Source organism: Xenopus laevis, chromosome 6L, assembly GCF_017654675.1.
Source record: "Xenopus laevis strain J_2021 chromosome 6L, Xenopus_laevis_v10.1, whole genome shotgun sequence".
Taxonomy (NCBI): domain Eukaryota; kingdom Metazoa; phylum Chordata; class Amphibia; order Anura; family Pipidae; genus Xenopus; species Xenopus laevis.
In genome coordinates, this window is record NC_054381.1 from 976,134 (window position 1) to 989,259 (window position 13,126).

Consider the following 13,126-nt stretch of genomic DNA (forward strand, 5'->3'; position numbering starts at 1 on the left):
TCCTTGCCCATTGTCTGTATAGGTAGAACGTGTGTAGCTTGTTACCCAACCAGTCCCAGTATTCTCCAGACACCCACATAGACTAAAATAGAAAGTATTTGTTAATAGTGAGTTATTGCCTCTACCTGGGTCTCTACACTGGATCAGGGGGTGTCTCACTACAGTTACAGACCAGATTAGGGATGTGCATAAGAGGGAAACCTGCTGAGCTGTATTTAGGGGAATCCAATCAAAGGCACATCCAAGGGTCCTTTCCAGAGTTGGGGAGCAAAGAGCAGCATTTGACAGTAGAAAGACTGAGAGATAGAAGGTATATTTAAGCAAGGTGGGGCTGCCAACTCTACTGGATTTTCCAGAAGTTGCCAGGATTTATATAATTGGCTCAGGCTGATCTGATGTCTTCTCATAGCACTTCAAGAGAGTGGCCAAAAAGCTCATAGAATTCACCTTCATGGCAATTCTTTACTAAACTGGAGAGGACAATATAGTTGCATAGTTCAGTTGGGATGAAAAAAAGTCCATAATGTTCAACCCCATCCCATACTCACACTGACTCCTCCATACACTCACATAAACAATATATACCATATATATATATTAATTGTACATTTTAGTATCACAACAAGATAGGGACAATGGAGACAGTAGGGCAAAATGGAGATAGAAGAGCAAGATAGTAGCATTAGGGCAAGATAAACACAACAGAACATGGAAACAGTACTGCAATATGGTGAAAGTAGGGGAAACCAGTGGCAACAGGGCAATATGGAGACAATAGGAGAACATGAAAGTAGTAGGAAAAGAGGGAGACAGCAGAGCAAGATAGATAAAGTAGGACAGGATAGATACAGTACGAGAAGATGGAAATAGAAGGACAAGATGGAGACAGTAGAAGAAGGAAACAGTAGGAGACAGTGGAGACAGTAGGAGAAGATGGAAATAGTAGGACAAGATGGAGACAGTAGGAGAAGAAAGGAAACAGTAGGTCAAGGTGGAGATATCCAGGCATGATGGAGACAGTATGGCAAGAGAGAGGTAGTAGGGTAAGATGTAGAAAATAGGACCAGGTAAAGACAGTAGGACAAGATGGAGAAATTAGAACAAGATGGGGACAGTAAGTCAAGATGGAGACTGAAGGTCATGATGGTGATAGTAGGGCAATATGGAGACTGTAGGGCAATATAGAGAAATCCAAGCATGATGGAGACAGTAAGGCAAGATAAAGATAGTAGGGCAAAATTGTGACAATAGGACAGGATGGAGAGAGTAGGACAAGATGGAGACAGTAGGACAAGGTGGAGACAGTAGGGCAAGATAGAGAGAGTAGGACAAGAAGAAGACAGTAGGACAAGATGGAGACAGTAGGACAAGAAGAAGGCAGTAGGACAAGATGGAGACAGTAGGACAAGATGGAGATATTAGGACAAGATGGAGACAATAGGAGAAGATGGAGACAGTAGATGAAGATGAAGAAAGCAGGACACAGGAGAGTAACAGCAGTACTTTATAGTTTTGCCAACCTACAGACTTTCTGGTCCCCTTCAAGTGTGCTTGGCCCCAGAGCCCATGATTGTTGGCACGTAGCCCCATTAAAATTGGCACTTTGGTTGTGTGTTATTAATACATAGTGCTGAGCAGCAGTTCTACACTATTTCCCAGAAGCCCACGGGGGAATTTCTTGGAGATTTCCTATGTTTTCTGGAAAGTGATAAATATTTCCATTAACCCCTTCCTGGCCAACTCCTTCCAGTTCCACAGGATACACAGAAACAAGCAAAGGAAACTGAAGATTCTGTGTATCTGATGAGATGTTACAAATGGGAGGTGGGTGGAAAAATCTCACAAGACACATCTGGTTGAACAGAACCCCAAAATGATCCCCCTCTGAGCTTGTTCAGTAAGTACAGTAAGTACAGTATATTAACTGCAGAGTTTCTACATTTTTATTAAGGTGTTAGTTCTCCTTTAAAGAGGTTTTTTCATATTTTTATCATGAAAATACGACTTTTTCGCTAAGTAAATGAGTTTGTTTCCAGCGGATTGATCTGCACAAACTCACGGGAGAAAGACTTCATACACCGATCTCTTATGGTGGCGCTGTTCTATTGCAGCTCTATGGAAAACTATAGCCCTTGGCTAAGACTGGTGAGAGACGGTACTGCAAGTAATGTTTAATTAGGGGAAGCTCCGCAGCAGATCATATGATGAATAAGGTGATCCCTCCATATTTACATAGGGGCTGATGTACAAAGCAAGAGACGTCCCAAGGGACCTGCAGCTAATACTGGGGTATGTGGGATCCATTGGATAAGGACAGGGCAGGGTTAATAGACAGACTGGGGGGACATCACTAGTTATACCCCTATATATATGTATATACACCCCCACACTATAGACAGGTGGCCCCTAGTAATGTCTAATACTCAGTGAGGTGAGAGTAATAGAGAGTATCCGGTATATAAGTAATAAAGGGGTATCATGTGGGGCGTAGAATACAGAGGTACCCAGGGCACATGTGGGGGTACAATAGAGAGGCTGGGGGGTAATTACACAATAATACAGTAAATTATACAGTAAATTACCGTATTTCTCTCTTTTTGTCAGGAACGTTCATAATAAGCGAAAGGAGAGAGATCCCGGTCACCTTGTGGCACCAATGAGACACTGCAGGAGAGACCACTGATCCATTAGGGACTGTACCCCACCCTGACACCAAGGGGAATAGATACTCACTGTGGTACCCAAAATTGCCTTCTACTGTGACGTACCCCTGCCCTAATCTCACTCATCTCACTGTCCAATCTCTGCATCCCACTGTCTGATCCCTGAATCCCACTGTCTGATCCTGGACTCTCACTGTCCAATTCCTGACACTTACTGTCTAAACCCTGACTCTCACTGTCCAATCCCTGACTGTCACTGTCCAATCCCTGACTGTCACTGTCCAATCCCTGACTCTCACTGTCCAATCCCTGACTGTCACTGTCCAATCCCTGACTGTCACTGTCCAATCCCTGACTCTCACTGTCCAATCCCTGACTGTCACTGTCCAATCCCTGACTCTCACTGTCCAATCCCTGACTCTTACTGTCCAATCCCTGACTCTCACTGCTCAATCCCTGACTCTCACTGTTCGATCCAACACCTGACTCTCACTGTTCCAATGTCCAATCCCTGACTCTCACTGTCCAATCCCTGACTCTCATCCCAATCCCTGACTCTCACTGTCCCAATCCCCTGACTGTCGATCCCTGACTCTCACTGTCCAATCCCTGACGCTCACCTGATCCACTGATCCCTGACTCTCACTGCCAATCAACCCTGAACTTCACTGTCGACTCACCTGTCCAATCCCTGACTCCACTGTCCAATCCCTGACTGTCACTGTCCAATCCCCTGACTCTCACTGTCAATCCCTGACCCACTGACTCTCAATCCCTGACTCTCACGTGTCCATCCCCTGACTCCCAAAATCCTGACTCTCCACTGACTCTCACTGTCCAATCCCTGACTTCACTGTCCAATCTCTGACTCTCACTGTCCAATCCTGAACTCTCACTGATCTGACTGTCACATCCAATCCCTGACTGTCACTGTCCAATCCCTGGACTCTCACTGTTCATCCCTGACTCTCACTGTCCAATCCCTGACTCTCACTGTTCCAATCCCTGACTCTCACTGTCCAATCCCTGACTCTCACTGTCCAGATCCCTGACTCTCACTGTCAAATCCCCTGACTCTACTGTCCAATCCCTGACTCTCACTGATCAAATCCTGACTCCTCCACTGCTTCATCCCTGACTCTCACTGTTCCAATCCCTGACTCTCACTGTCCAATCCCTGACTCTCACTGTCAATCCTGACTCTCACTGTCAATCCCTGACTCTCACTGTTCGATCCTCTGACTCTCACTGTCAATCCCTGACTCTCACTGTCAATCCCTGACTCTCACTGTCCGAATCCCTGACTCTCACTAGTTCGATCCCTGACTCTCACTGTTCGATCCCTGACTCTCACTGTCCAATCCCTGACTTCTCACTGTCCAATCTCTGACTCTCACGTGTCCAATCCCTGACTCTCACTATCGAATCCCTGACATCTCACTGTCCAATCCCCTGACTCTCACTGTCCAATCCCTGACTCTCACTGTTCAATCCCTGACTCTCACTTCCAATCCCCTGACTCTCACTGTCCAATCCCTGTCCAACGTCCACCTGACTCTCACTGTTCAATCCCTGACTCTCACTGTCCAATCCCTGACTCTCACTGTCCAATCCCTGACTCTCACTGTCCAATCCCTGACTCTCACTGTCCAATCCCTGACTCTCACTGTCCAATCCCTGACTCTCACTGTCCAATCCCTGACTCTCACTGTTCAATCCCTGACTCTCACTGTCCAATCCCTGACTCTCACTGTTCAATCCCTGACTCTCACTGTCCAATCCCTGACTCTCTCTGTCCAATCCCTGACTCATTTTCCAATCCCTGACTCGCACTGTTCGATCCCTGACTCTCACTGTCCAATCCCTGACTCTCACTGTCTAATCCCTGACTCTCACTGCTCAATCCCTGACTCTCACTGTTCAATCCCTGACTCATTTTCCAATCCCTGACTCTCACTGTCCAATCCCTGACTCTCACTGTCTGATCCCTGACTCTTAATGTTCAATCCCTGACTCATTTTCCAATCCCTGACTCTCACTGTCCAATCCCTGACTCTCACTGTTCGATCCCTGACTCTCACTGTCTAATCCCTGACTCTCACTGCTCAATCCCTGACTCTCATTTTCCAATCCCTGACTCTCATTTTCCAATCCCTGACTCTCACTGTCCGATCCCTGACTCTAACTGTCCAATCCCTGACTCTCACTGCCAGAACTGTGACTCTCTCTGTCCAATCCCTGACTCTCACTGTCCAATCCCTGACTCTCACTGTCCAATCCCTGACTGTCACTGTCCAATCCCTGACTGTCACTGTCCAATCCCTGACTCTCACTGTCCAATCCCTGACTCTAACTGTCCAATCCCTGACTCTCACTGTTAAATCCCTGACTCTAACTGTCCAATCCCTGACTCTCTCTGTCCAATCCCTGACTCTCACTGTCCAATCCCTGACTCTCACTGTCCAATCCCTGACTCTCACTGCTCAATCCCTGACTCTCACTGTTCGATCCCTGACTCTCACTGTCCAATCCCTGACTGTCACTGTCCAATCCCTGACTCTCACTATTCGATCCCTGACTCTCACTGTCCAATCCCTGACTCTCACTGTCCAATCCCTGACTGTCACTGTCCAATCCCTGACTCTCACTATTCGATCCCTGACTCTCACTGTCCAATCCCTGACTCTCACTGTCCAATCTCTGACTCTCACTGTCCAATCCCTGACTCTCACTATTCGATCCCTGACTGTCACTGTCCAATCCCTGACTCTCACTGTCCAATCCCTGACTCTCACTGTTCAATCCCTGACTCTCACTGTCCAATCCCTGACTCTCACTGTCCAATCCCTGACTCTCACTGTCCAATCCCTGACTCTCACTGTCCAATCCCTGACTCTCACTGTCCAATCCCTGACTCTCACTGTCCAATCCCTGACTCTCACTGTTCAATCCCTGACTCTCACTGTCCAATCCCTGACTCTCACTGTTCAATCCCTGACTCTCACTGTCCAATCCCTGACTCTCACTGTTCAATCCCTGACTCATTTTCCAATCCCTGACTCTCACTGTTCGATCCCTGACTCTCACTGTCCAATCCCTGACTCTCACTGTCTAATCCCTGACTCTCACTGCTCAATCCCTGACTCTCACTGTTCAATCCCTGACTCATTTTCCAATCCCTGACTCTCACTGTCCAATCCCTGACTCTCACTGTTCGATCCCTGACTCTCACTGTCTAATCCCTGACTCTTACTGCTCAATCCCTGACTCTCATTTTCCAATCCCTGACTCTCATTTTCCAATCCCTGACTCTTACTGTCCAATCCCTGACTCTCACTGTCCAATCCCTGACTCTCACTGTCCAATCCCTGACTCTCACTGTCCAATCCCTGACTCTCACTGTCCAATCCCTGACTCTCACTGTCCAATCTCTGACTCTCTCTGTCCAATCCCTGACTCTCACTGTCCAATCTCTGACTCTCACTGTCCAATCTCTGACTCTCACTGTCCAATCTCTGACTCTCACTGTCCAATCCCTGACTCTCACTGTCCAATCTCTGACTCTCTCTGTCCAATCTCTGACTCTCTCTGTCAGTTCGGGGGCTGCAGCTCTAACTGTTGGGTTGTTGGGTTTATTGACAAGTGGGGAGTAACTTGCTGGTACCACTTTGTTGCCCTAAATCAAGTTTCTGAGGGTGAGCGACACCAACACTCTCTGTCTCTCCTGTTTCATCCAGTCTCTCCCCCCACACACAGAACAGTCTCTCGCTGTACATTATCTGTCTTCCACAGTCCAGTCTCTGTCACCCTCTAATGTCTCCCCTCAGTCTCTTCTCTCATATGCTTTTCTGTCACCCCCATAAAGTGTTCCCCTCTTTCTCCCCCTGTGCTGTCTCTGTTCCCCCTGGGACCTCTCACCGTAAGTCTCTTTCTCTTCAGCTTCCTCATTCCCCGTGTTCTGTCTCTGTCACTATCTCTGACCTTTCTCATTATGGAGCGGCCGTATGTGAGACCACCGACACCTGATCCTGCCACTGCCACGTGTGTGTCTGCTAAATCCAGTGCAACTGTCAGCTCACGTGTCTACTCCAGATCTGCCCCACCTGTCCGACTGCACTCACCTCATGGGGCCCAGTCTGAAGGCCAGTTAGGGGGAGATTTGGGGTGAGTGTTTATTTGTGCCCTGGGTACCCCTGGAACTATAGCAGGGTGACTGTTACCCCAATGTTTCTATATATCTGTAACCTTGTTATGAGCTAAGGGGGCCCAGTCTGAAGGTCAGTTAGGGGGAGATTTGGGGTGAGTGATTATTTGTGCCCTGGGTACCCCTGGAACTATAGCAGGGTGACACCCCAATGTTTCTATATATCTGTAACCTTGTTATGAGCTAAGGGGGCCCAGTCTGAAGGTCAGTTAGGGGGAGATTTGGGGTGAGTGCTTATTTGTACCCTGGGTACCCCTGGAACTATAACAGGGTGACTGTTACCCCAATGTTTCTATATATCTGTAACCTTGTTATGAGCTAAGGGGGCCCAGTCTGAAGGTCAGTTAGGGGGAGATTTGGGGTGAGTGATTATTTGTACCCTGGGTACCCCTGGAACTATAGCAGGGTGACACCCCAATGTTTCTATATATCTGTAACCTTGTTATGAGCTAAGGGGGCCCAGTCTGAAGGTCAGTTAGGGGGAGATTTGGGGTGAGTGTTTATTTGTACCCTGGGTACCCCTGGAACTATAGCAGGGTGACTGTTACCCCAATGTTTCTATATATCTGTAACCTTGTTATGAGCTAAGGGGGCCCAGTCTGAAGGTCAGTTAGGGGGAGATTTGGGGTGAGTGCTTTTTTGTACCCTGGGTACCCCTGGAACTATAGCAGGGTGACACCCCAATGTTTCTATATATCTGTAACCTTGTTATGAGCTGATGAAGTCGTTACACAATTACACGTCTGAGCAGCAGTGGAACAGGGGTACATGGGGAGAAGTGGGGGGGGTAGTATAAAATGGGGTGAATGTGGAATAAATTGTTCGTTAGCACCAGAATTGTGACCCTTAAACAAGTGTTTGCACCCCCATGTGCAGTGAATATAATGTGACGTGAGTTGGGGGGTTTCGCCAGTGTAACTATCAGTTTCTGGATGGGGGGGAGAATAAGACCAGTAAGTTCACATTGTGGCAAGTTCTCTGACAGATCTAATGTGGCCCCAGACTCTAAAGCACTCGGCTTGTAACCCCCAAAACATTTCTTACCCCTGTCTGGCTTCCCCCCCAACCCCCCGGCTGTGGTTAATCCATTAATATCAGGGTGTTGTGTAACCCCTGCATTGCCCCAAACACCAGTATTAACCCCTTTAGTCATTGCCCATCAGGAGGTTCCAGTGACCCCACAGCTGAGTTTCTGGGGTGCAGGACTTACCTCTCACTCCTCTTGTCCGTCAGTGACTCCTCCTCTTCATCGTCGGGCAGGGGCCCCTCTTTCCGGCAGAAGTTTAGGGAGAGGGGTCCCCGCAGGTCCTTGAGGCTACTGGCCGAGCTCCCCATTAGTCCCGTGTGAGACTTTGTCTCCAGTGCAGGAAGGGACAGTCACTGTGATACAGTCAGGCAGGAACTGCCTTTTCCTTTTCCCTTAAGTAACAATGATAAGGAGGTGCCCAGCCCAGTGCCCCCAGTGCCCACCAGTAACTCCCACATAACCCTGAGACACACGGGTGCCCCCCTATTTCATGTCTGTCCTGGGGGAGAAGCGGGAGCTGCCATTGTGCTTCACTCACTGATTAGTAAATCTCTCTATAACTGGGGCACATTTATAACTGACCTACTGGGATTGTGCCAATTTACTGCAAGTCAGTGAAGAGTTAATTCTATATCTGCCCCAGAAGCTCCTCCCTCACTTGGGGGCCAGTTAAAGGGGAAGTAACGTGTGTGTGTGGGGGGGTAATGGTGCAGATGAAGAAACACCTCAGTGAGTGTTAGCTCACACGTTGCACAACTACAGCCCTTGCCCAACCCTATTCTCTTCCCAGAATCCCCAGCTGCCCCACCGACCAATAGAAAGAGAATGTTGCCATTTGATACAGTTTGGCAGCTTTTGGGGAGCAGCTGAATATCAGGGTTCCCCCATGTTTTCCTCTGGGTCAGCCAATGGCAATGCAGCTGTTCCTCATTGGAGTATTTTTTGGACAATTTCACGTTCCGGCCCCCGCAGAACACTGAATGGGTTAATAAGAACTTTGTCTGGACACTCACTATTGACCCCCAAGACTCCCAGAGACCTCCCCCCCCGTAGCACCCCCAGTCCTGACCCCCAACACTAAGGGGTTACTTTTGTGCCCATTTCAGCTTCCCGGCAGCAACGTGGGAAAGTCCCAGGATAAAGGGAAATCGGGGAACCCCAGTCACCCCAGTTAGTGGCAGATTTGCTGGTGGGGAGTTTGGAGCATTTGCCCCCCTGTGAGGGTTAAATGGGGGAAACAGTCGATGTCGAGATAAAGCAGAACCAGCACTTACACAGTTAAATGGATCCTGTTAATAAGACTCAGCCGTGTGTTAACCCCTTCAGTATCAGCTCCTGATCCATTAATGGAGCCAATAACCTCATTGGGTTCCACTGCACCCCAAAATATCCCACAATATTCCCAGTACAATTCCCAGTATAATTCTTAGTATATTTCCCAGTACAATTCCCAGTACAATTTCCAGTAAGATTCCCAGTATATTTCCCAGTACAATTCCCAGTATATTTCCCAGTTCAATTCCCAGTACAATTCCCAGTACAATTCTCAGTATATTTCTCAGTACATTTCCCAGTACAATTCCCAGTACAATTCTCAGTAGAATTCCCATTACGATTCCCAGTATATTTCCCAGTACAATTCCCAGTACAATTCTCAGTACAATTCTCAGTACATTTCCCAGTACAATTCCCAGTACAATTCTCAGTACAATTCCCAGTACATTTCCCAGTACGATTCCCAGTACAATTCCCAGTACAATTCCCAGTACATTTCCCAGTACATTTCTTAGTATATTTCCCAGTACATTTCCCAGTACAATTCCCATTATATTTCCCAGTACAATTCCCAGTACAATTCTCAGTACAATTCCCAGTACATTTCCCAGTACGATTCCCAGTACGATTCCCAGTACAATTCCCAGTACAATTCCCAGTATATTTCCCAGTACATTTCTTAGTATATTTCCCAGTACATTTCCCAGTACAATTCCCATTATATTTCCCAGTACAATTCCCAGTACAATTCCCAGTATATTTCCCAGTATAATTCCCAGTACAATTCCCAGTACATTTCCCAGTACAATTCCCAGTACAATTCCCAGTATATTTCCCAGTACAATTCCCAGTACAATTCCCAGTACAATTCCCAGTACATTTCCCAGTACAATTCCCAGTACAATTCCCAGTACAATTCCCAGTACATTTCCCAGTACAATTCCCATTATATTTCCCAGTATAATTCCCAGTACAATTCCCAGTATATTTCTCAGTACATTTCCCAGTACATTTCCCAGTACAATTCACAGTATAATTCTTTGTATATTTCTCAGTACAATTCCCAGTACAATTCCCAGTACAATTCCCAATACAATTCCCAGTACAATTCCCAGTACATTTCCCAGTACAATTCCCATTATATTTCCCAGTACAATTCCCAGTACAATTCCCAGTATATTTCCCAGTATAATTCCCAGTCCAATTCCCAGTATATTTCCCAGTACAATTCCCAGTACAATTCCCAGTATATTTCCCAGTACAATTCCCAGTACATTTCCCAGTACAATTCCCATTATATTTCCCAGTACAATTCCCATTACAATTCCCAGTACAATTCCCATTATATTTCCCAGTACAATTCCCAGTAAATTTCCCAGTACAATTCTCAGTATTTTTCCCAGTAGAATGTGCTCATTCCCATTATGTGTGAGTGGGAGGGACCAGTCACTGGGGCCCCACTATCCCTAGTCTGGGGGTACAGTGAGAGCAATCAGGGGTCCCCTTCTTACTTACATGTATCCATATCTGAATGTGAACTGAAATAACATATTAACCCCGTGACCCCCAAAGAGCTATACACTTGCCCTATGGGTAACGCTTGGACTGTAACTGGGTGCCCTTCCCCCCAACACAGAGAAGACGAGGGAGACTATAACTCACCTGTTGGCTCCTCCCTCATGGGGCCCCTGGGGTGCATTAGTGACAGTTGGAGAATCTTTTCTCCCATACGAGCAACGTGGGCAGGAAGGCCCCCGGGTGAGAAGTATAAGGAGATGGAACATTTCTACCTGGTGATCAGGTGCCTCCCTGTTCCAACAGACACACCCCCAGCTGCTCTGGGCCCCGCCCCCTGTTCTCCCAATTGATCCAATGACTGTGGGAAAGGACTGTCTGTGTCCCATTAATGAATATAAATAGAATTATTGTATGTGGCCCCGGGGCTTGTGGGACTTCCCCTTTGTTTTCTCTCTCACACGATCCAGCAGCCCCCGAGGAACAACAACCTCATTCATCAACTTCAGCCCCTCATTCAACTGCCCCCCAAATAGAAAGGACTGCCTCCACTATATACCCTGCAGATTGTAAGCTCTTGTGTCCTACTGGAGCTCTAGTTTGTGATTCTAACCCCCACTGCTTGTTATAATGGAATTGTGTTGTTCTACTGGTAGGAAAGTGCCTGCGGGTTTCTCAGGTGACAGTTAGGAAATGGCAGTTTCTTCCTCTATTTCACTGACTGGCGGCACCAGCGGAGCTTTAGCAATGAGGTTTGTGCAAGAGGCGGATTTCACAGTCAGGGCCTGAGTCTGTAACGAAATGATCCCGATATTCCCCTTTATCCCACGTGTAGCCCACCCTTCACTTGTGCAACTCCCTGCAACTCCCTGCACCCTGCACATCCAATCAGAGAGGTCATAAAATTCACAAAGAATAGTTGAAAGTACTTGTCAATCAGAGTAACAGAAACAGGATCTTCTCTTATCAAGTAAAGTAACACAATGAGAGTAACACAGAGTAACACAATGAGAGTAACACAATGAGAGTAACACACAGAGTAACACACTGAGAGTAACACAGAGTAACACAATGAGAGTAACACAATGAAAGTAACACAGAGTAACACACCGAGAGTAACACAGAGTAACACAATGAGAGTAACACAATGAGAGTAACACAATGAGAGTAACACACAGAGTAACACACTGAGAGTAACACAGAGTAACACAATGAGAGTAACACAATGAGAGTAACACAGAGTAACACAATGAGAGTAACACAATGAGAGTAACACAATGAGAGTAACACAATGAGAGTAACACAATGAGAGTAACACAATGAGAGTAACACACAGAGTAACACACTGAGAGTAACACAGAGTAACACAATGAGAGTAACACAATGAAAGTAACACAGAGTAACACACCGAGAGTAACACAGAGTAACACAATGAGAGTAACACAATGAGAGTAACACAATGAGAGTAACACAATGAGAGTAACACACAGAGTAACACACTGAGAGTAACACAGAGTAACACAATGAGAGTAACACAATGAGAGTAACACAGAGTAACACACCGAGAGTAACACAGAGTAACACAATGAGAGTAACACAATGAGAGTAACACAATGAGAGTAACACAATGAGAGTAACACAATGAGAGTAACACAATAAGAGTAACACAATGAGAGTAACACAGAGTAACACAATGAGAGTAACACAATGAGAGTAACACAATGAGAGTAACACAATGAGAGTAACACAATGAGAGTAACACAATGAGAGTAACACAGAGTAACACAATGAGAGTAACACAATGAGAGTAACACAATGAGAGTAACACAATGAGAGTAACACAATGAGAGTAACACAGAGTAACACAATAAGAGTAACACAATGAGAGTAACACAGAGTAACACAATGAGAGTAACACAATGAGAGTAACACAATGAGAGTAACAGAGAGTAACACAATGAGAGTAACACAGAGTAACACAATGAGAGTAACACAATGAGAGTAACACAGAGTAACACAGAGTAACACAATGAGAGTAACACAGAGTAACACAATGAGAGTAACACAGAGTAACACAATGAGAGTAACACAATGAGAGTAACACAGAGTAACAGAGAGTAACACAGTCCTGGGGCAAATCCTCCCACAGAGGAAACTTTCCTGCCCAGGAATAATCATGTTGGGCTCTTGGCACCGTCACTGCTTCTCCCTCACCCACTGAATCCCTGAGCCAATGATGGACTCACCCCGGGGTCCGGACCCCACTACTTCTCCCCACTACTACTTCTCTCTATATACCTGAGCCTCTGTATTGCTCCTAGAGAAACTATAAGCACAACTTACTGTCACTAAATTTCTCACTAACCTGGACCTGTAGGACCTGCCAGTGACACCGTGAGCACTTGGGGCTAAACCCCTTTATACTGATAAACAGCGGCACCG

General features: G+C 46.4%; 1 protein-coding gene across 3 annotated transcripts in view; it reads right to left on the bottom strand.

Moving 5' to 3' along the window:
- Positions 1 to 13,126, bottom strand: part of nos3.L (nitric oxide synthase 3 L homeolog) — a 42,818-nt gene that overhangs the window by 19,227 nt on the left and 10,465 nt on the right. The window contains exons 1-2 of one of the 3 annotated variants that reach the window (XM_041566797.1): positions 6,582 to 6,642; positions 2,583 to 2,664 (exon numbers count right to left, since the gene is read on the bottom strand). The exons of 1 other annotated variant lie outside the window; for it this stretch is intronic. In XM_041566797.1, the coding sequence (XP_041422731.1) occupies positions 2,583 to 2,614 (32 nt within the window). In that variant the 5' untranslated portion in view covers positions 2,615 to 2,664; positions 6,582 to 6,642. Of the gene's footprint in view, positions 1 to 2,582; positions 2,665 to 6,581; positions 6,643 to 8,077; positions 8,332 to 13,126 lie in introns of those variants that run through there. One more of the 3 variants, XM_018241278.2, reaches the window with a different exon arrangement.